At 37.4% G+C, this 21659-nt stretch overlaps 1 protein-coding gene across 5 annotated transcripts in view; it reads right to left on the bottom strand.

The window, feature by feature from the left end:
- Window positions 1–21659, bottom strand: part of USH1C (USH1 protein network component harmonin) — a 37234-nt gene that overhangs the window by 5796 nt on the left and 9779 nt on the right. For 2 of the 5 annotated variants that reach the window (XM_064163605.1, XM_064163607.1), the window contains exons 7-15: window positions 21050–21107; window positions 20203–20306; window positions 19268–19352; window positions 18906–18965; window positions 18620–18676; window positions 16637–16779; window positions 15976–16041; window positions 14558–14682; window positions 12541–12617 (exon numbers count right to left, since the gene is read on the bottom strand). In XM_064163605.1, the coding sequence (XP_064019675.1) occupies window positions 12541–12617; window positions 14558–14682; window positions 15976–16041; window positions 16637–16779; window positions 18620–18676; window positions 18906–18965; window positions 19268–19352; window positions 20203–20306; window positions 21050–21107 (775 nt within the window). Of the gene's footprint in view, window positions 1–8649; window positions 8729–9099; window positions 9253–11171; window positions 11808–12540; window positions 12618–14557; window positions 14683–15975; window positions 16042–16636; window positions 16780–18619; window positions 18677–18905; window positions 18966–19267; window positions 19353–20202; window positions 20307–21049; window positions 21108–21659 lie in introns of those variants that run through there. The other 3 variants (XM_064163608.1, XM_064163609.1, XM_064163606.1) reach the window with 3 other exon arrangements.

Below are 21659 nucleotides of genomic sequence, written 5' to 3'. Positions count from 1 at the left end.
TGTTGGCCTTAAAGAAAGTTTGCCTGGGAAAATAAATTTTAAGTGGGGAAAAAACCCAAATCAGTAAACCCCACAACAAAAAACCTGCAAGCAAAGAAGGGATATGATCTGGATGGAACAGTGTACAAATACTGCAGTGATACAATGAAGACATCCACGAAACTGTAGCAAACCTTGTCAAGAATAGGCATCACAAACCCTCAGAGCAGAGAATGCACTTCATATCCAAACAAAGACTGGTAACTCAAGCAGCACCAAGTGGAGACAACAGTGCTAAGCCTGCTCTCCCACTGCTAAAGATATCTCAAGTGAAAGAGTTAAGAGTATTCTAATAATTTTTTTACTTACAATAATATTAATAGGACTGAACATAAGAAGAATCTGGAACATTAAAATGTACTGCTCATTGCAGTTCCTATCATCAATAGACCATAGCAATTGAAACTTGGCTAAAATAAAAACAGAATAAAATCTGTGATGAGCTATCATTTGCTGAAAACACGGAACATACACTAACATTCAACACAACTGAACAATCTCAAAGTTTGATTTATCTCAAACTCAGTTTTCCCTTCTGTATCTAGACTGAAACTCATCAAAAGAAAAAAAAAATACTCCTAGTCATAAAAGGTCATACTGTGAACTCACAACTGTGTGCCAACATGGCAATGTATCCAACTGCAACTGTGCTAATAACGGGGTTTTGCACAGGAACCGACAACTTTAAGAACAGCAGAGAAGTTAAGCATGAAGTTATCTTCTTTCAGGGACCATCTACTGCATCACCAGTCATAGACAAAGAGATGAAAATGTCATCACTATGACAGAGGAAAGCAATAAAAATAGTAGGCAGCAGAAAAACCCTACACAATACAAGACGACCATAATGATGTGCTTTCTACCACCAGTTCCTCTATTTTCCTAGCAGTAACTATCTTATGACAATAGTTGTGTTTGTCAAACCAAGAAAATATTTTATTAGCAAAAGCATTGCAGCTGGAGACTAGAAGAAACAAGGAAAACCCAGCAATACATTAAAGAAAGAAAAACATATCAGTTAGTGCTCCATTGTCTTAAAGATTGCACTGACCATCTAAGTCGTTACCTAGGGTTCAGCCTGAGGGATTTACTATTGTTTCATTCTTTTCCTGTCTAGACCAGCAGAAGCCACAGACACACACTGGAAGTTTACAAAGACTAGAAGCATGCACTAGGGCTGTTTTGCGCCCTTTGCTTCAGAAACTGAGTAACAGAATTGAAAGGAAAGTGTTAATTCTATGATCAGTCAAAACAAGAAGTACCACACAAAACATGGAAAATGTTATTTTACTTGTTTTTTGTTAGATCTAAATGATGAATTGTAAACCACCATCCTTTTAAACATCTCTTGTGGCTGCAAAAGACAGAAAAAACGGCCAAACCAGATATTAACTTTTTGCTGCAAATAAGTGTCACCCACTCACAAAGAATCTCTCTGCAAGTCTTCCTTCACGTTCTACTGTGACTTCATTAAGCAAGGATGAATACTCTTTACTTCACTAACTCATAAACAGAAGTAAGAGGTAAGAGGTCTACTAAACCAATTTATAGACATGTTTCTCTCGAAGTCCTACCAGAATACTGCTTACACTAAAACTGCGATCTTCCATGTGATAATGAGGCATTTGGGGAATGAAGATGATTGACATCTGAAACATTTCAGCCGAGTTGTGATTTGGAAAATGTACATACACACATAACAATTCATAAGCAATACCACTACGGAGGCGGATATTATTGTCAACTTATCAAACTGACTGTACACAGTCAGTAACAGAAAACCCCCAAGCAACAACAAACAACATTTTTAATATTTACTAAGTCTGTCTGATGGCACATAAGGGTATTAGCAACTCTGTAAACTAGTTTATACTTGTATGCCAGGTATTTATTGCCAAGAGCTAGATTAATTGCAGATTATTTCACTCTGGTCATTCTTCCCCTAGAGAATTTCCTATTGTTTAGAGATGCTGAATTACTGAACACAATCAGATGAAAGCTCCAGTGCCTACGACTGAAGGAATATCAACAATGGAGGTATCCTTTATTTTCAGCTCATGCACCTGCCTTCTCTTGAGCAATTAAAATAGCTGCTTTATCATATTAATCCACCTGTAATACAGACATTTCAAGATGACTATGTCTGTGAGAAAGCTAATTATGAGGTATCCAGACTGGTACTGGGAAAATAAAGAAACAAGAATATGTAAACTATTAAAGAACAAAATGATGGAAACATCCATTGCACTTTCATTAAAGGCAGCTAGGAATATTGTGGGTATAATTTATTGTCAAGTATAAGATATACTTGTAATTAAATACAAATGTGACATTTGTCCATCACTTAGCTCATGTTGTAATACATTGCCCTACTCATACACATGCACAGATATACACACCCACACCATGCATGTAACAAACAACTCCGCTTTTAACAGTATAAATAATTATGATACTCAAGAAAAAAACATGCCTAATTGGTCCATCAGATATTTCAGATGGATTTTCAGGGCTGCCACTTGGGAGCTGCCACCTACCAGAGCAGTATTTTTATTTTTTTGCAGTAAACCTTGGCTTACTTTCCCTCATATACCATAATGCCCAAAGATGCTACATGGTTAGCATTACAATAATTAACCTAAGAGGTTTTCCTACACTTACATCTGAAACATAAATGGAAAAGACATAAGGAAAAAGATGTTTCTGTAAGTCAGCTATGCAGCAACACTGTATCATTTCTGATGTCCAAGATAACACATCTTTTTCCCCTCTAGAAATGAAATGATGAGATACATATCTCTGTTTCAAGTATGTTCATGACTATTTACAAAGGGAAAACACAATGTAATTATTTTTTTACTATTAAAAAAACCCACTAATTCAGAATTAAAAAAAAACCCACACAAAAAAACCCCAGCAAGTGAATAAATAATAAAAAAATACCCCACATCCACAGAGTCAGAGGCTTTAGCCTGCTCTGGAACTATGCACTCCAGTACAAAAACTATCACTGAAAGTGACTTTCAGATCATGGAACAATACTCTCGCCCTTACCATTAGGCATCACTTGAAAATCTGTAAGAATTTTAGCTAGAAGAAACTGAGATAAGCATTGATTCTTTGTGGACAAGGCAACAACAAATCCCATAGTACTGCAGCACTCAAAGAACATTAAAAGGCTTACCAAGGCCTCTGATTTGATTGTTGGCCTGACCATATAGTTTGGGTCAGGATGCAGCATGACTGGTTTAGAGACTATTGGTACCCCTGGATGCCGCTGGGTAGGTGGACTTGGAGCTAGTTGCTAGAGGGTTAATTTAAGAAAATTACAATTCACAATGTAATTTGTGCAAATCCATCATTTCAACAAGACACCTCAAATCAAATAGTTTATGGTATAAAATTCATAACTGTAAATACAGCAAAAGGCTCACAAGTATTTTAGCTAAGACAAAGTCAAAAAAACAAAATATAATTTCTCCTGCATCCAAATAGCAGCTTTCCCTCCTAAACTCTGACTTTATCAAGATAATAGAAAACTTTCATCCCTGTTTCTTGCATTTATTCTATAAATGCAATGAAATGAATGAGAAACTACAGGGAAAATACTGCTCAAGTTGAGCATAAGAATACAGTGAATCTCAAATGAGGTCTTAACTGTCTATGGCTAAATAGATCCTTTAAGATGAAATTCACCAAGCTTTTCATAAAGAATCTCATGTTAACTTATCCTGACTTAAGAGCAAGGGTTAATTCTGTTAAATAGCTACCCTTGACTCTAGAAAGTACAGATACCCAGAGGCACATGAGACCTAATCATTCAGCACGTACTAACACACGAGACCTGACCAGTCAGCACGTACTAACCCAACTATAGACTTTATACAAAACTCCTACTGACATCAAGCACAGTTTTGTTCATGGAGAGTTCAAAACCAAGTCCTATGGGTTCAGTTTCTGACTTAACCCCAGCAACTCTTGCCAATGTTTCTCATAGGAAATGTGATGCATCCCAGATATCAGTCATATAGTACAAGCTGTATCCTCTGAGATTATTTGATTTGCTTCCAGCACATTGGTTAAGCCTCCTTTTTTTTTTTTTTTTTTTTTTTTGGATGGGGTGTGGGGTTTTTTTGTTTCATTGGTTTTGGTTTTTCAAAACCAGAAATTCCCTGTGGATCTCTCTCAACTAATGTGCTCCACTCAACAAAATAAATCATATTCTTAACCTTTCTAATATTAGAAGAATTAGCAGATTCACAGCTGTCAACTTGTTAAAGCTGCACTGGAACTGGATGATTTCTCTTGGAGTTGCACAATTTAGAGATAGACTTTTCTAGAGTGCCTCTGAATGGGAAAGTCTGACAAGTTCTTTATCATGAAGGCACTGGAACAGGTTGCCCAGAGAGGTGGTTTAGGCCCCATCCCTGGAGATGCTCAAGATGAGGCTCAACAGAGCTCTGGGCAAACTATCTAGTTGAGTATGCCCCTGCAGAGGGAGTTGGACTGGATGAACTTTGGAGATCCCTTCCAAACAAGACCATTCTATGAGTCTATGATTCTATGATCCAGCCATCCTGAACGAAAATCAGGACAATTATCAAACAAATGGTGATTATTCTGAGAAGGTGACTTGCTTCTCTGCACACATTACGTTTAAAATATAATTTGGTACTGGCTCTTTTTGTCTGTCTTGAAAGGAGAACAAAGTATATGCTACGTGACATACAGACATCCAGAAAACACAAATATCAACTGTATGTTACTAAAGCATTGAAAGAGGAAGTCCTCAGACCACTAGGAGCTACTTCCACTTGTAAGTATCTTGTAACAGAGCAAATGATTTTCACACACAAACACAAGGGCTGAATTTTAAAATAAATTAGCCATGCAGAGCCAAATCCTTGACATTAACATTCCATGGAAGAAGACAGAACTGCACTCATTAGTAACAGTACATCACATACCAACGGATTGCTTGACACAGAAGCTCCTTTGCCAACGTGGGAAGTGTTTCTTACAACCTAAACAGTAACAGACTCAGTACCAGGTTCATATGAAGTATACAGCTGACAATACTTTTGAGAAACAAATCAACTTCTAGCAGAGATTTTAATATTTAGTTGTCAAAAATGTATGTGACAAGATTTCACTCCTTTTGTCCATTTATCATTTGTTCAAGCTAAATTTGAACTTAATCTAGTGAAAGCAACCCCAGTAATTTAGCAGTTGATTTAAAATTCACTAGTTTGAATACTACTACACAACTACTTATGGGACAATATACAGTTGTCTGGTTTTGGCTTTAGCAGACAAACATGAGATCATTAATTGCTGAATATGCTATGTGCTGCTTATCTATGGTGTTAAATTTTGACTTTTTTAAAAAGCAGCAAAGATTAATTGTCCAGCTTCTGATTTTCTTTCCAATCCTGAAACCACATGAGAAATACAAAGTTATCTACTTGTAAACAAAGTAGTTTATTAATAGTGAGCCAAAACCTGCCAAGAGCTTAGTTGTCTCCTCACACACACTCACTATAGTCAGGGAAAACTGACTTATAACCTTTAAGGGCTAAGTTATTTCATTGTTATTACCTGGTGTATTTTTATTTACTAACCTAGCAGTAAAAAACTATCAGAAACATCAAAATATAAGGGTTTGGAGTCAGGTCCAGTATGACAGTTTCTATATTACTTTCTTCATCTGAATATTTATAATTAGCATTAGGACAATATATACCCGCTCTCAACACCATTATTTTGTACTCTTGTGTCATATGATGTCATTTTTGTTTCACAAAGAACTTGGGACACTGTGTTCCACCCAGATCTAGCATATTCTTATCACTTCAAACACAGAAACTACATAGACCAAGCACTATCAGAGGTCTACTGGAGTTTTTAAGATGAGATTCATGGCTCACATTAGGGCAGATATTCACATAAGCTGCTTGTTTCTCCTGAGAAGTAATTAATTTGAACATCCTTCCCCACCCCAACCACAGTCATGCAAACAACAAAGCCATTATTTGCAAGCAAACATGCAAATAAAAAGAAAATCCAAAATCCATTCAGTCAATCCATGCAGAAAATTCTGTGGAGAAAAAACCTGACCATCTGGGATCCTCTTCTGCTGTTTGAAACAAATAAGAATCTTTTGCCACAAAAAGGGCTACGTGAATCCTACTACAGTGCTTACCAAAGGGCATTATGTTGAAACAGCTGCTATTTCTCTCCTGAAGTGACATCTGGCATGAGACACTTATTTCATCTTTTTGGAATAAGACAGAGTGAGAGCATTATCTTAAAAAAACCTGCATGCATCCAAACAGATCATGACATCACCTGGGAAGGTGGTGTTACTGCCAAGGTTGGAGCCCTTGGAAGTGGGACATTCGATGTGGGATGAGCTGATGATGCTGGAGTAACAATGGGGGGTGGTGGCGGAGGTGGTGCCACACGCAGCTTAGGCTTGTCAACTTCATCTAAATTTATATCATCAAGATCTGTGGTATGCAGCTGCAGGCCACCAGCGAAACGCCTCATTGACGTGGCAGGAGAAGCGGAAGGACGTCCACTCGCCAACTATGTGCAACAACAAAAATCTCCCTTAACAGCCCATTTGCCTGCAACAGGTCTGAAGACATAAATGGCAAATACTAGAACATCACTCATCCTCATGGCTCCTGCACAGAAAGCTTTTAGCTTCTCCCATACAATACATAAAAACTTTTTCTCTGAAAACTTTTTTAAAAGCACTCCTTGGCCATTCAGCTGAAAAGGCAAAAAAAATGGAGTGCTGTGGCAGCAGCCTTGGCTGTTGGGGCAGGGGAGCTGACACAAAACCACCACTTAACTGCACGGTGTCCTTGGAATATAAAAATCACAGGACAAACCATAACTAACACAATTCTTGCCTTTCTAACTCATGAAGAGAAAGCAATCACTGTCCCTTGCAAAAGTTATTATATAAGAGTAATTGAAGATGAGCCCTAAAATCCTGTGCCACTGAAAAAGGGAAAGGGGTTAAAGTCTAGTGTAAACAAAAGCAGACATTAATACAAGGGGGAGAAATAAGCTTAAGCAGCTATCAAAACAAAAAGTTTAGAATGCTATGAAATTCAGATCCTCAGGAGGATCTGGACTTCCTAATTTCTGTCAAATCAATACCAGATGCATTGTGGGGCAAACAAACTCCAGAGTTTGAACACAATGGCTCACTTAAATAAGGTTGTACATAGAAAAAAAGGATTCTGCATATGCTGTTAGAGCTTCTAACATTTCATCAGTGATCAAACCAACATACTTGAGAAAATCCAGTTGATACTCTTGCCTTTTGCTATTCTGTAGACTCAGATGTGGAAATAGAGAGATGAGCTGTCTTAAAGGCATGTCTATCTTAGTCTACTGACAAGAATTCCCTCAAATGGGTATCTCTGTTGACTTTCTTTGTGATCTCCGTGCATGCCAGTCACTCCTTGGTACTGGAAAATATCTATTTCTTTGGCAGAGGTCAAGAGATCTTGACTGCTAGCAGCAGTTCAAGCTGCATTTATGCCTCAAAAAGCACTCTGGTTTTGTGATGTACATGAGTTTAACTGCTTATGTGGCTTTGCAGAATTGCAATAGAATATTTATATCTAATGTAACAGAATAATTGATCAAGGAAAAAAAACAGAGTGCTTGTCTTAAATCAGAGTAGAGCTCTGGAAATGCAATAGTGATTTTAACATACTTTTTTAAGTGATAGGGGAAATTGCAAGGGGAACAGGGATCTAGCAGAATCCAGGTTGCCAAAATTAGACAGTAAAAAGAACCAAACATACCACAACTTAGGACAGTGGAATTACTATACTGGAAACCTGCACTGAAAAGCCACAAATATCTGAGCCTGAGGCCAGAAAGAATAGCAGACCACCTGCTTTTTTTCAGAGCTGCTCTACATTGACCTGAATGAAATTCATGCGAGTGTGCTCCCCAAGGGTTCCTATTGTGGTTGCAATTTCTTGGGGACCTCGGGGGAGTTCAGCAGATTACAATGTTCCTCTTGAAAGCAGCTGTGCTTGGAAGAAAGCCAGAGCAGCAGGATGGTGGGAAAGCCTCACTCCGCATCTAGAACCATCAGACTCCGAGGCACAATCACTATCTGCAACCTCTTTTGTTTGAGTGGACTATCTAAAACAAAACCTTATTCCACTCCAGAGCTCATCATCAATGACATTCTTATTTTCACAGGATACAAAAAAAAAAAAATACAGCTGGGTATTCTAGTCTCACTTTTAGATGTCCCAGCTAACCCAAATTGCTAATCAAGTTGTTGATTTTATGGTGATAAAATACTTTAAAAGCATGAAGTAAACCCAGTTCATTAAAGTAACAAAAACCCCTTCATCAAATATAGGAACAATCAATGCTGTCACAATTTTAATTCATCAATTAAAGATGTTTTCTTTTTGCCTACCAGAATGAAGGCTGAGAGCAAAAGATTTTTCTCTGGTAAAACATTGTTGCTTTTAGGAGAAAACTAGTAAGTTAGAGATTGTGCAATATGTAGAAGCCAGAGTATTACCTCAGGAGACTCATTCTCAACAGAGGAAATCTGTTCTAACCGTGTCTGACAAAGCCTTTCCACCCAGTGTTGCACCTTTTCTGATTCTTCCAGGTCTTCTCGCTCTGTCTCAGATACCTTAATCATAACATCAGTGCAGGAGAAGTTATAGGTATCATTACAAAGCAAATACTTTTCAAAACTATGAAATGACATTTAAATTAGTTCTAAAACTGATGATAATTTGGAGAATTATTTCCCATTTTGCTGTCTCTCATTAAATTAACCACTACAGAAGGACAGCCATTAGCTGCAGCAGTATAGTCATCTGGGCAAAAATTCACTGTAGAAACCAGCAAATGCGAGAAGAGTTTTGCAGTGAAACAGCAATTTTTTAAAACCTCATTATCTCTGATTTAATTACACACATGTCCTGCTAAGGGAATTCCAGAGAAGCGTCAGCTCACTTTCTTTCAATGCAATTTTGCATAGGATAGAACACAACATACCTCTTGAACGAGACGATTGATTTTCAATTGTTTTTCTTTCTCCAGCATTCCTTCTTTCTCTTTGGCGAGTTTTTGCTCAAACTCCATTTCCTTTTTATTCTTCTTCTGTTCACACAGACTGTCACTTTTTGACTTCTTTCGGTCCTTCCCTTTCTGGGAAGTTTTGGTGGGTTTGGTTTGGGATTTTTAGTTTTCAGTAAGCACATTTTTAGATCAGCTAAAACCACTGCAAACTTCAAGCTCAATACATGAGCCCCTGTCTTGAAAATTTAATTATAGTTCTTGCAACTGTGGGGAAGGTCTTTTAAAAGAAAATCTAATATCCATTTCCCCAGCATATGCAGGAAATTCCACCACATTTAAAGGACCTGTGCACATTAAGAGAAGTTGGACAAGACCAGTCAGTTCAACTCTCTTGTACCTCTGCAAAATGGTAACATTAGGGGGCACACTACAAAACTTGGAATATTCAAACAGTCTTGGTTAGATCTTGTTTTGCCATCTCTCTTCTGGCATTTTAATATATGCACAAGGCTTCTTTCAGGTGACAGATGCTCATGTATAGCTAGATGTGAATATTCTACGCATAAAACACCTTCACGCGTATGTTCTAAAACAGCATTGCATGCCTTAATGCAACTGAAATAAGCAACTACAAAAGGAAGGTTTAGATTAGTGCAGGAACTGAACTGCTCACAGGAAGAAAGACTGTATTGCAAAGACCAAGTAGCACCATCAAGCACTGGGAAACATCTACCTATGTGATAAAACCAATGCAGCCCAAAGCAACTCTAAAATGTTATACGTGGAGTGCAACCAAAAGGGTAAACTACATGGTCTTCCAGTAGCCTCTCTTCCTGTGGTCTTTTAAATACACCCTGCTCCTTATTTCTACTTTAATGACATCCCAGAGAGCTCATGTTCTCCTTTTATTTATGCACAAGTCAAAAAGGAGGGACAGCTGGCCGCCTCTGGTCCATTACTGCCAGTGCCCAAAGATGCCACACTTCGGATTTGATTTGTCTTTGTTTATTGTCCTTAACTACTGACTTTCATGGTGATTTGAGAATTCAGAGCATGAACATGCATTGCCTTAAATAACAACAGTGGTCTTCCTTCCACCTTTTGCATGTATAATTGATAATGAAGCCTTGGAAAACAGAAAATAATTAGTCTGCACTTTAACAATTGCTGATTATCTTAGCCTCTAATAAACTAGAGGCTAACTTTAGTACTGTCTACTAAATGTCAGGTCAACCTGCTAAGTATCAAGATTTGAAAAATGACTGAATTTAAAGGCACACTGAGCAGTACACATGCCAGTGTTCCAGAATATGAATCTCTATCAGACAGCCTCAGCTGCATGCACTGCATTCAGATACAACAGGATGAGTCACCCTCTCCATTCATCTTCCCCATGGATTCAGTTTACTTCCAATTATGGCTTCTTTAGTACAGAGTGAAATTTGGTTTTAAAAACAAACAAAACAATTAAGTTGGAGTAGGATGACAATTCATAATTTCCAAATATTGTTAAAAGCAAAAGAATAAAAATACATGTTTGCAAGCTTCTAGTCCACACTGTGTAGTAGAGCTCAGAGGAACTAGGCAAGATCTTCATTACTATATGAAAAAGTAAGTCAATGCTCTACTAACTATCTTAGTCAGCAGCAATACAGAAGGGCCACCTATTTGTGTGAAAAGACTGAGTTTTCATAACATAATTATTGTTTCAAGATAGAAATCCTAACTGTACTTGCAGTCACACAAGTTACAGATCCCTGACAATTTACAGTTGCTAGCAGAACAAAATGGCATCAGGGTGTACCATCATTTACTATTCACTCTTAAGGAGCAGAATTTTCTGTCCACACAAAACGTTAAAGTACTAATCCTACATGGTGAAAAATTTTCCACCTGTCAGACAATCCTAACCTCCTAAAAAAACTTTGAGTTCTCAGAAGATAGAAATCACCTCTTCTTGACACTTTCATCCTAATTACCATCAGCCACCAGAATATACACACAAACACACCTGAGATACCACCAAAATATGGCACAATCACTAACGGTTAATATACACAACCCAATCACAATGGTTTAATATACACTGAAATAATCAAAGAGAATAAAGACACAAAAGGAACAAAGTATTATTTGAAACAAACTGCAATACTTTAGCAGAAGCTCCACAGATATAAAAGTAATCTATCAAGCTCAGAGATTTCCAGGTGTATTTTTGGCTCACTTGTGTGATGTACAGCTACAGAGATGTCTTTTGCCTTCAACACTCCTCTTACTTGAAAACCTGCAAAGCTATACCTGGAAATTGCTTATTTGGTTCCCACCGATTTTTTGTCTCTGTGTTTTTATTTTTTTTTTACACATGCTTCTGATGACTTTTAAAGAACAAAGGCATGCACTGCAAAGTTCTGACATACAATTCCCACTGCAGCTGGCAGAACTTGAAAAATCCAAAGTACTCAAAAGGACAAACTCCTAGGGAGATGCATCCCAAAGACATCTTCATTTGTACACACATTAAAACAAGAAGTATTTGACTATTTTAAAAAAGAAGTCCAGTAATTACTGAGAAGAGGAAGAAAAAGAAAAAGGAATTCAAACACACAGCAAACATTTACTTATTAAACTTAGTACCTTACGGATTGTGGGAAACTTTCCTTCATACCGATAAAACCATCCAAAAGCTAGAAAAGGTAAAGGAAAGGTTGGTTTTTGAAGAAAGGTCATGGGCTGGTTCAGGCTCAGCTCAATCCATGGTGACACGTTTAACTGATTAAAATTTATTTGAAGGCACAACACCAAAGTTTCAATATTACATGACGTGTTCTTCGACAACTTCTTGTTCATGTTAGTACATTTAGTCACCTTACTCTTATTTTACTGATACATATTTCATCTTAACACAAAGCAATGGCAACAAGTAAACTTCGTAGAGAACCATGCAGCCTTATGCATTGGTAAGATTACCATGGTCACAGTCCTAGTTCACATTAGTTTTAAGAAGCCTCTCAAAATGAAACAGTTATTCCAGCTCATCTGAACTTGTGGCAGAAGACAAGAAAAGCTCCATTTCCTAGCACAAAGTATTTCAAGGCAAGTGTATAAATAGGAGAAAAAACACACTGCTAAATGAAAACATACAAATAACATATTACCGTAATTTTATATAAGAAACACTGATAACACAGAGTTCTCAATATATTCCACCCCTCTGTAGGACTGACAGAGGTTTTTATTTGCAGCAAGGTACCTTTAGAAAGCAATGATATCAAGAGTGTCATAACATTTCAATGCCTACCATAGGACCACACATATTGCTCTAGCAAAACCAGTTCCATGTCAACACTGACTGTCAGGAGGAAGCGAAGAACAGGAAGAATCTGAATCAGGATAGGAAGTTAAAGCTGAGTGGCAAACCTGTTTGTCCTGCTTCATGATCACATCATCCATGTCATCTGTTTCAAGTTGGTCATGTGTAACTCCCTTTACATCTACTAAAGAGACAAAGGAGGAAAGGAGTGAGGAGAAAGAACTGACAGTCTAACTGGAGGTTCCCATGAACTGAAAAGAAATCAGCACAGCAGGGAGGATCTACAAGTGGCAAACTAGTTTGCTCTGCTCTGAAAGGAAGGCTGCCAGAGGTAGTTGACTTTTCCTGTAACAAAAACATCATCAGCTCTGGGATAGCTTGCTTCAAAGAATTATCAGCCTTCTACTGCACTGTCACTGGGATAAATGCTGTAGAGAAGACACTGTGCTAAAGAATCAGAGAAATGAATGGGTAAAAGATGGTTGCAGAAGAAACATTGCTCCATCTCAATTTCTCAATGAAAAGTTGTGAATTCAACAAAGTTACTTATACACAAAAAAACCTCAAATCCATAATCAGGTTAGGAAGCACCCCAGGCCTCCATTAAGTTATGCAATGAGCACTTTCCACTTTTTCCTTTGTCCAATATCATTTTGGTATGCCCTCCACATACTATCTGGACAGAAGGCTGTATTTTGCAAACTCTTAGACATGTGCCTTCTTTTCTTTCAGTGACGATTAGGTCACTGGGAATTGATTTAGAAGTTCTGATTGCATACTTTTAATTAGTATATGCTTTGCAACCCAAGTTCTTAGCATGCAGGATCATTTTTGTGTCAGCTGAACACCTCACTGTACCATCATTATTACATTTTCAACATAGTGGTCCAGAGAACAGGAACTCAAGAAAGTGGTATGCAGAAAAACAACGTGGTAAATACCTCAGCTTGAGAAGGAATGAATGAGATGTAAAAGGCATGCTGGCAAAATCAGATGTGTCATAAGATCTAGGAAAATGTTTCATTTTTTCTCTATTTTTGTTTAGTGTGTCTCTGTTGTTTTGCAATAACTACTTGTTGCATTTTTTTATGGCATTCAATATATTAAGTTGTTTACTGCTAATAGAAGAGATGCAAAAGAGCTTCAAGACATTCCTACAGCCCCCAAAGACTGACAAAAGACAGAAGTCCTGCTGAAGTGATGAAGGCAAACATTATTAGATTTTTCTGAAAGCACTGAACTGATTTACTCCAAGCACAAAGTGCAGATTCCACATCCATCTTTTTAAGTTAGAAACAAGCAGACAAAATACTCAAAACCTTAACCTCCATAATACGCTGATTTAGAGCAAGGGAAAAAAGTTAATGATAGGAATAGTACAAAATGCATTTGCTCAATTCCAATGAGATTGCAAATCTAGTACCAGTTATCTATCTTCAAATATTCCACCTCCCAAACTCAAATCAAATTTGGCTCAAAGCTAATTCAAAATGGAACAACAAAACCAAACACTTGCCTTTTCTTCATACCTTCTTTTTGAAAACTAGCAAAATTCTTTAACAAAATGCCCACAAACCCTAAAATATTACTTATTGTAAGTGATACTTTCCTTACTGAGATGAAAGCACTGATGTGTGTGTAACCTAGAACTGCAGTATCAGCTTATTCACATGGATATAAAAACATAATTACAGACTGTACCAAAAAAAATGCAGAATGACTTCTATTTGTGCAGACAGTGGAAATTAGCACAAGTCTACTGATGCCAGGACAGTGAAAACAGTGATAAGCCAAACACTGAACAGAGACAACATAGAACGCAATAGACCAAAATCCCAAGCTAAAGAGACAATTTCTTAGTGAGCAATTTATTTTCCCCTTTTTTTTCCTTCTACTGCTGCTGTTTGAGTGGATGTAGAATTGGTGAATTAGATACCTGTTAAATAAGAACTATTAATATAACATATGCTTCCAGCCTTCTGAAAATAACCAATCAATCAAGTCATAACTAACTTGGACACATAACTGGCTTGGACACAGATTGGTGGTATATTCCATGCAGCTCAGTAACATGCCTAAAAATAATCACTTTTCCTTGGAAGCAGACTGAAATCAACCACTCACTTTTGTGTTTGGATCGAGGGGCAGAGTGCACTTCTGCAGTTACAGTTTGTAGAGATTTAGGAGGTTCTTTAGGACCCCAGTCTTCCTCCCACTCTCTTTTAAATTTCTCTTCTTCTGCTGTTATCCTATAAGAAAAAAAAAAAAAGGCAGCTAGGAGCTCTGAATATAAAAGCTACCATCCTCCCTTCTCTCCACCCAGAGGACTGACACTGATTTAACAGTTTTCATTGCAATACAGAATAGTTTAACAAATGTCTGAAATTAGACATGAAAGTATAAAGATGCACTAGACTTTGCAATGAACAGCCCTCAAGGCAGCCTATTCATTAAAGTCTTCCCTGAGTGATTAAATATGCACTTAGTTCAGAAGGACACTGCAGATACCTCAGAACAGACAAGCAATCTGGATTTGGAGGACAGAAAGATTCTTGATCTGAGATGCTTTTATATTGGCTTTCCGTGGCTAATGGAGGATTTTCTACAGCCGATCACAATAAAGAACAAGATGTTATCTACTGCCCAGCAGTGAGAAAAAGAAAACATGCAAGAATTCATCCACATGCTGCAGCAGTACCCATGGCAAGACTATCAGGAGATTTTTCTCTAGTAGCAGCTGGGGACTATGTTCCTTTTTGCGGATTCTTAAGTCCCTGATGTTTTTTCTATCAGAGAATTCTTGCTACTCTAGGTACATGAAAAGGGCCTTATGTGCACAAGTATGAATTAAAAACTGGTTAAGATGACAAAGGCTCAAAGATGCTCAATCCTAGCTCTAAGGAGCTATACCATAACAGATATTGTGCATTTTCACACTACCTTCCGTGCAATTTCCCAACATCATTTGGAAAGGAAATTAATTGCTGTGATAACAATGTTTTATTATACTGGTTAATTTTGAAGTTGCAAATGTAGAACAATGCTTAAATTTATTCTACTGACTTCTTTACGATACAATCTTTGAATGTGTCTAGTTCCTAGAACCACAGTTTTTTTTAAAACCATAATTAACTGTGATGACAAAACCCATCAGATTTCCTCAATAAATTAGATTATAGAATTTCCTAATTCATACTCTCCTATGAAAAGCAAAAGCCTACTGAAAATTTATGGCTGAAATTCCACTCAAGGCACTTAACATCATATAGTCTTTAATCTAAATCTACATACCTTCTGTTTTCAGAACTGCCTGACATACTGAAAAGGCTACAAAATTCCACACTGTGTACCTTCTTGCAAAAAACTACACGTGTTTTGTTTGAGTTTTGCCTTTATAATTTTTTAAATATAAACCACATAACATACAAAATATAAGCTACAAAAATACTATAGAGTAGTATATGCAGAATGTTTTCAGACAGATCTAACAAACAGGGATCATTTCTCAAGCTGCATTATGTGTATGTAAGGTTTTTACTTACTGCTCTATTTCTCTGCGATATCTCTCTTCTTCCTCTGCAGCCTTCTGGGAAATCTCCAGTTTTCTTCTATAGTAAGAGGAATTAGGACAGCATGTTAAAAATAGTATTTTCTGAGTAAGAACTTGCACAAAATGTGTCAGCACATAGTTGGTAAGAGATACAGACAGTAAATACATACACTTTGAGGGAAAACAGTCCTTTTAAGAAGTCACCTTTAAGATACTGAGGGTCTAATATACTTTCACAGGAACCCTGAGGAGATTGAGGACCATCTGGACAGTCAGGGCATATCATCTATACAATTTTGTAAGTCACTATCTCCTTCTGAGACAGTTCCATAGTGTTAAGAGTATAACATTTCTAACTGTCCTGCTAAAAATAAAGGATGAAGGAACGGTATCAGGAAATTATTAACATCACACTGAATTACAGGGGCATGACATGAATAAAGTGACCCTTCTACTCCAAGATGCATTGAATTATATCGATACTCTGCATCAAGAGTACTGCAGGATAAGGATTTATGAACAGAGATGCTGCAACAGCAAAATTAAGTTAACTTAAGTTGGGAAAGACATTTTCTCCTGTTTCCCAAGCCCTTTCCAAATACAAGCTAAACTTTACACTGCAGAGTCCTTTATTTTACATACGGAGTCCTTACAATCTCTCTTTCTCTTGCTGCTCTTTGAGGATTTTGTTAGTCTCCAGCGCAAGTCGCTTCTGATGCATTAACTCCTGTCGTTCTTGCTCACGGAGATGTGCTTCTCTTTGCCTTTCTTCTTCAGTCATGAACAGCTCCTTTCCCTGCAATCAGAGCCACCACCCAAATCAGTTGTGGAAAAGCCCCATGAATGAAGCTCTTCCTGGAAACAGTCACAACCTAATTATATACTAGCATACCTGCCATTGCCTCACACCACTTTTTCTGAGAACGTTCTCTGAAAGACCTGACCACTTCATTCCGAAGAGCTACTTCAGTTTCAGTCTCAAAGTTAAGATGTGCTCTGCATCTCAGAGGAGGCATGCAACTACTCAATTCTGCAGCAACAGTGTAGAGGTCATGCTAAAGACATGCTCAGTGTGTTACTCAGAAAAAAATCCCCATTGTACTCTCCTGCAATGTAACTCCACAATGCCACACTAGAGAACAGAACACTGAATGAATCCCAGGGAGGAAGGTAACAACACAGTTACTGTGTTTTAATGCTCTCATGCCTGGCTGCTGTGGAAAAGCACCATCATTCAAGGAACCCAAATACAGGCAACACATTGCCAAAAGGTTATGTAGTTGATGTGTTTCAGTTCCTTTCTCATTTGTTAAGACACCACCACTATTCTGTATGCAATAAAGGTATTTCCATGGTGCAATTTGTGGGACACTTGATAACATTTATCTAATTTTCATTACTGAAATTAAAATCTCTTGTTAATTAGAAAAGTAGGATTTTTCATGTCATGTCTCTAAGCAGACAGCTCAAACCAAAAAACATCAGTGAAGAATGCCTATTCTGATGAAAACAATGAAGTAGAGAAGCTGTTTCCTTTTGCAGCCTCTTGATTTGCAATCTGCTTTGGCTTCTCTATAATATAGAGACATGTACTGAGTAAAGGAGAGACATACAAGACGAAGTAGAGTGAAGCAGAAGAACTCAATAGCAACAATTCACCATTTTAGGAAGGTAATCCCATTGGCACAGGCCAGAGTAAATTGTATCTCTTCTAACGTATGGTAACACACCCAGGAGTAGTAACTTAGGTCCTCAGTCTGTTGAGTTCCTGGAGCTTAATCAGTTTGAAGCATTTATTTAAACATAATGTTTACAATGTCCTTGAACAACTACATCTTTTGTTAATGTAGGAGTAGTTTAATTAAACTATGCATTCCTCAATGTAACTACCCAGTAAACGTGAGCCCTTCAGAAATAACTTAAATGATCTATTAAATCTTGCTTCCACTATTTAATTCAGTTGCAAGGCACTTATGAACTGCTATCATTCATTAGTCTATGGAATTTAAGCATCTGCTTGCTTAACACTATATATTTTACTATAAGAAAGATTAAATCAGCTAAAATTTTAAAATATTTAATGCAAGCCACTCTGAAGTCTTTGGAAAGATTTAATTAATTTCAGCTGGCTTTGGATTAGGCCCCAGAGGCATCTAGATCTGTTGTGCAAACCACTGGAAATGGAAAACTGAACATTTTTCAATGTGTTGACACGCTGAAGAGATCAAACAGTTTCACAAGGAATTAATTAGGAATAAGACTCAGACATCAGCTATTCAGGAGGAAAAATCAGTTTGCCCTAACCCAATTCACCTTTCACATTCCAGTAGAAGCAGCTATCTACTGGAACAGCAGCTGTCAAACATTAGAGACCATCACAATTAACTTAATTGCAATTCCTTGTCAAAGGAATGGTTTTGCACTGGCCCACAGTTATGAAACTGTTTTATTTGGGAACTCTCTGGATAATTATCAGTGAAATAACCAAAAGCCACTCCCCACTGCTCTGCTGTAAAAGAATGTAGTGGTATAGACATTTTAACGAAACATGGCTCTACTTCTTATCTATTTATTTTTTACCATTTTCCCCCCATATAATTTTTACAAGTTTCTGCTTTTATCAATATAGTACTTACAGCACCTGCAACCACAGAGATAGTCAAAGTACGACTACTTTTGAGCACTCTGACAGCCTGCAAATTAAAACAAAACACAAGTCAGTATCTACAGGATGAAGGATGCTCTCCACAACTACCTGAGCTAAATAGGTGGTAATTATTCAGATCTCTGAGTTCCCATTTTCATTATATAACCTCTTTGGTTAAGTAACCCAGCACCAAAATATATTTTTTGCAGCCAGAAAAACCAGACAGATGCTTAATGAGCTGACAACTATGCAATCAGGAAAAACTTAAATCTTACCTCTTTATGATCCACATTAGAAAAGTCCACTCCATTTACTTCAACAATCTGATCGCCAACCTAAAGGAGTTAATCCAAACTTTAGTACAGATGCTAAATTAGTGCATATATTAATACGACCTCTAACATTAATAATAAACTAAGCATAGGTACAGGCACAGTTCAATGCACTATTGGTCTGACCCAGGAGGGCATACCACGTTTTCAAGTTCAAATGAAGAGAGTTTCCTAGATGCAAGGTATTTTTTTCCAATGGGAAAACCCCCTTGGCTAGTGATTTCAAAGTGACCCATAATCCTTGAAGTAGTAAACACCAAACAATACTTCCCTCTGGTACCTACCTCAGAAGGTGACATACTTACCTCTAAGCCGACCTCCGCTGAAAGAGAACCTGGCTTAACATTGCTGATAAAAATGCCTGGTTTCTGGGTTGGACCACTGGAAATACTGGTGTAATATAAAACCAGAAAGTTTTGTAAGATAATATTTATAGACTAATACATTGTAATGCAGAAAGAAGTCTTATGTGTTTTGTCACATTCTGTTTCCAATTAAGGACTATTTTTGTGGTATTAACCTACTCTGAAACAAACATAGAAATTTGCCAGTACACACACAATGGTTTGCAATCCTGCTCTTCTATTCTTCATACCACAGAACTGTGATTTAAGAAAAACATGCTTAGACACTGAAACTGACAAAGTATACATGCAGATCTGTACTACTGACTGGGACACTAATGACATCTGAAAACAAGCATAAAACACAGCAAAGAATTACTAATTGCTTGCACATTTACTCATTGAACTGCAGTATCCTACATGTATAACACAATGTGATTTCTCAGGATTATTAATTAGAAGGGAGCAGGATGTTTAATTAGGGGCCAAGATCTAGTGTGGGTATTTCAAGCTGCAGTCTAAGCTAGGCCCAAACACAGCAATGATTTTTGTAGCTAATACATCTAGCAGGTGATGTACAACCACTCCAGATTTGGAAATAATAAAAAAACAAACCATAACTCTAAATTTTTCAAATAGTATGAAAACTTATGCTTAAGAAAATATTCTGTGACATTCAATCTTGATAACTTCAACTACATATTCCTAATTCCATTTAAAAAAATAATCCTGTAATATCATTTCTACTCCAAAAGCTGCAAGGGTAAGCATCTGTTCTAGTTTGCCTTCCCAGTGTAGCATGGATCTCCATTTTCCTGGTATCAATGAAGGAAGGAAATAACAGCCTTGGATGCCTCACTTAAAATGGCACTATCAAGTAAGAAACATGTACCCACCTGCATCCCATGCCTTTTGTACCAATCAAGCTAATGAAGACCTTCTTCTCTTTACTGTCTCTCCCTCCAGAAGAAGCAAGACCAGCAACACTGCCCTTTCCTTCCTGTAGGGGGATTAAGAAACACTGTAGATGTTACTCTGTGTTGACCTTGTATCAAGACTAGTCCAAAACTTCATGGAGCCAGGAATCAACATTTGCCAGCATCCAGACCTCTCTAAGGTCTTACAGGAGATGACCCTAAAGAACAGTCATTACAGTAGAGCTGCATGGCTGAGGTGAAAGACTGAACTTCTCTGTCTAGTTGGAGAAGATTGTTTCAATAGTCAACCTCTGTCTTCAGAAAAGGGTGAAGGAAAATTAGAGGAAAGTGATATGGTAAAATAATTATTTAGATGTTTCCCAACAAAAGAGCTGGAAAATACATGACAGTGCTCCACATTCAACTAAGTTTTTCTTCCTGAAAGCAAAAGAGTGGTAATTGTGGTCCCTCTTTTCATTCCTGCAACCCATAGAAGTCCCTTGTATTGATAATCTGCCATTCCTCCACTAATATAGGCCAAATAATCTGTCAAAGATTTATATAGTAGAACTGTAGCCTGGTAAGTTAATAAGCTCAAGCAAAATAAAGTACCAGTTAATGAGGAAAGGGTATTTCATTTGTATCCTGCCCTTTCCTTATCTAATGAGTCTAGAATTATCATATCACAAAGGCTATTTCTCCTGCAACAAAATATTGTGTCATAGAAACACATACAATAACTTCTGTGATAAGGTCAAAGGAGAAGGTGTTTCAGAACTAGTACAGATTTTCCAGATGACATCTTAATAAGATATTGGTCTCTTACCCCAGAGTCTGACACAAACTGGTCCACATATTGCCATTTAAGGGGTTCATCTGCTGAACTGGAAGGATAAAGCAATTTAAAGCAATGGGGACAAAATCAACATCAAGGTACTGAAGAAGCTACTTTGGAACATGGTCTCCTTGTATCCACAAGTTCCTTTGAACATCGTTGATATTAACTGGCTTATTTTCTAATAGTTTAAACAGAACATCAAACAAACATACCATTTTATAGGCTAGTAAGGCAGGCAAACACAACATGAAGAGAAGTGATACTAAGCAAGTGAGGCAATTTTAAGAAACTCTAAGAAAGACTGAAAATAATCAGAACAACTTGAACAGACTATACAAATGTTTAAGCAGAGAGGCACCTCCCATCATTAACATTTCTCAAACATTCCAATTTAAATTTTACTTATTAGAAAATATTCAAATTATTGTCCTCTTCCAATTACTGTTAAGTCCTGAAGCAATCCTCAAGCCGGATGTATTGATAACGACATTTCCAGCTGACACCCATGAATAACGAGGAAACAGAAACTGGTTAATTTAAGGTGACTGGCAGAAAAAGTCAAATTCATCAAAAAGACACCTGTCTATCATAAAGGACA

This window comes from Pogoniulus pusillus, chromosome 24, assembly GCF_015220805.1.
Source record: "Pogoniulus pusillus isolate bPogPus1 chromosome 24, bPogPus1.pri, whole genome shotgun sequence".
Classification (NCBI taxonomy): Eukaryota; Metazoa; Chordata; class Aves; order Piciformes; family Lybiidae; genus Pogoniulus; species Pogoniulus pusillus.
The sequence above is the reverse complement of the archived record's forward strand: the minus strand, read 5'-3'. Positions and strand labels throughout refer to the sequence as shown.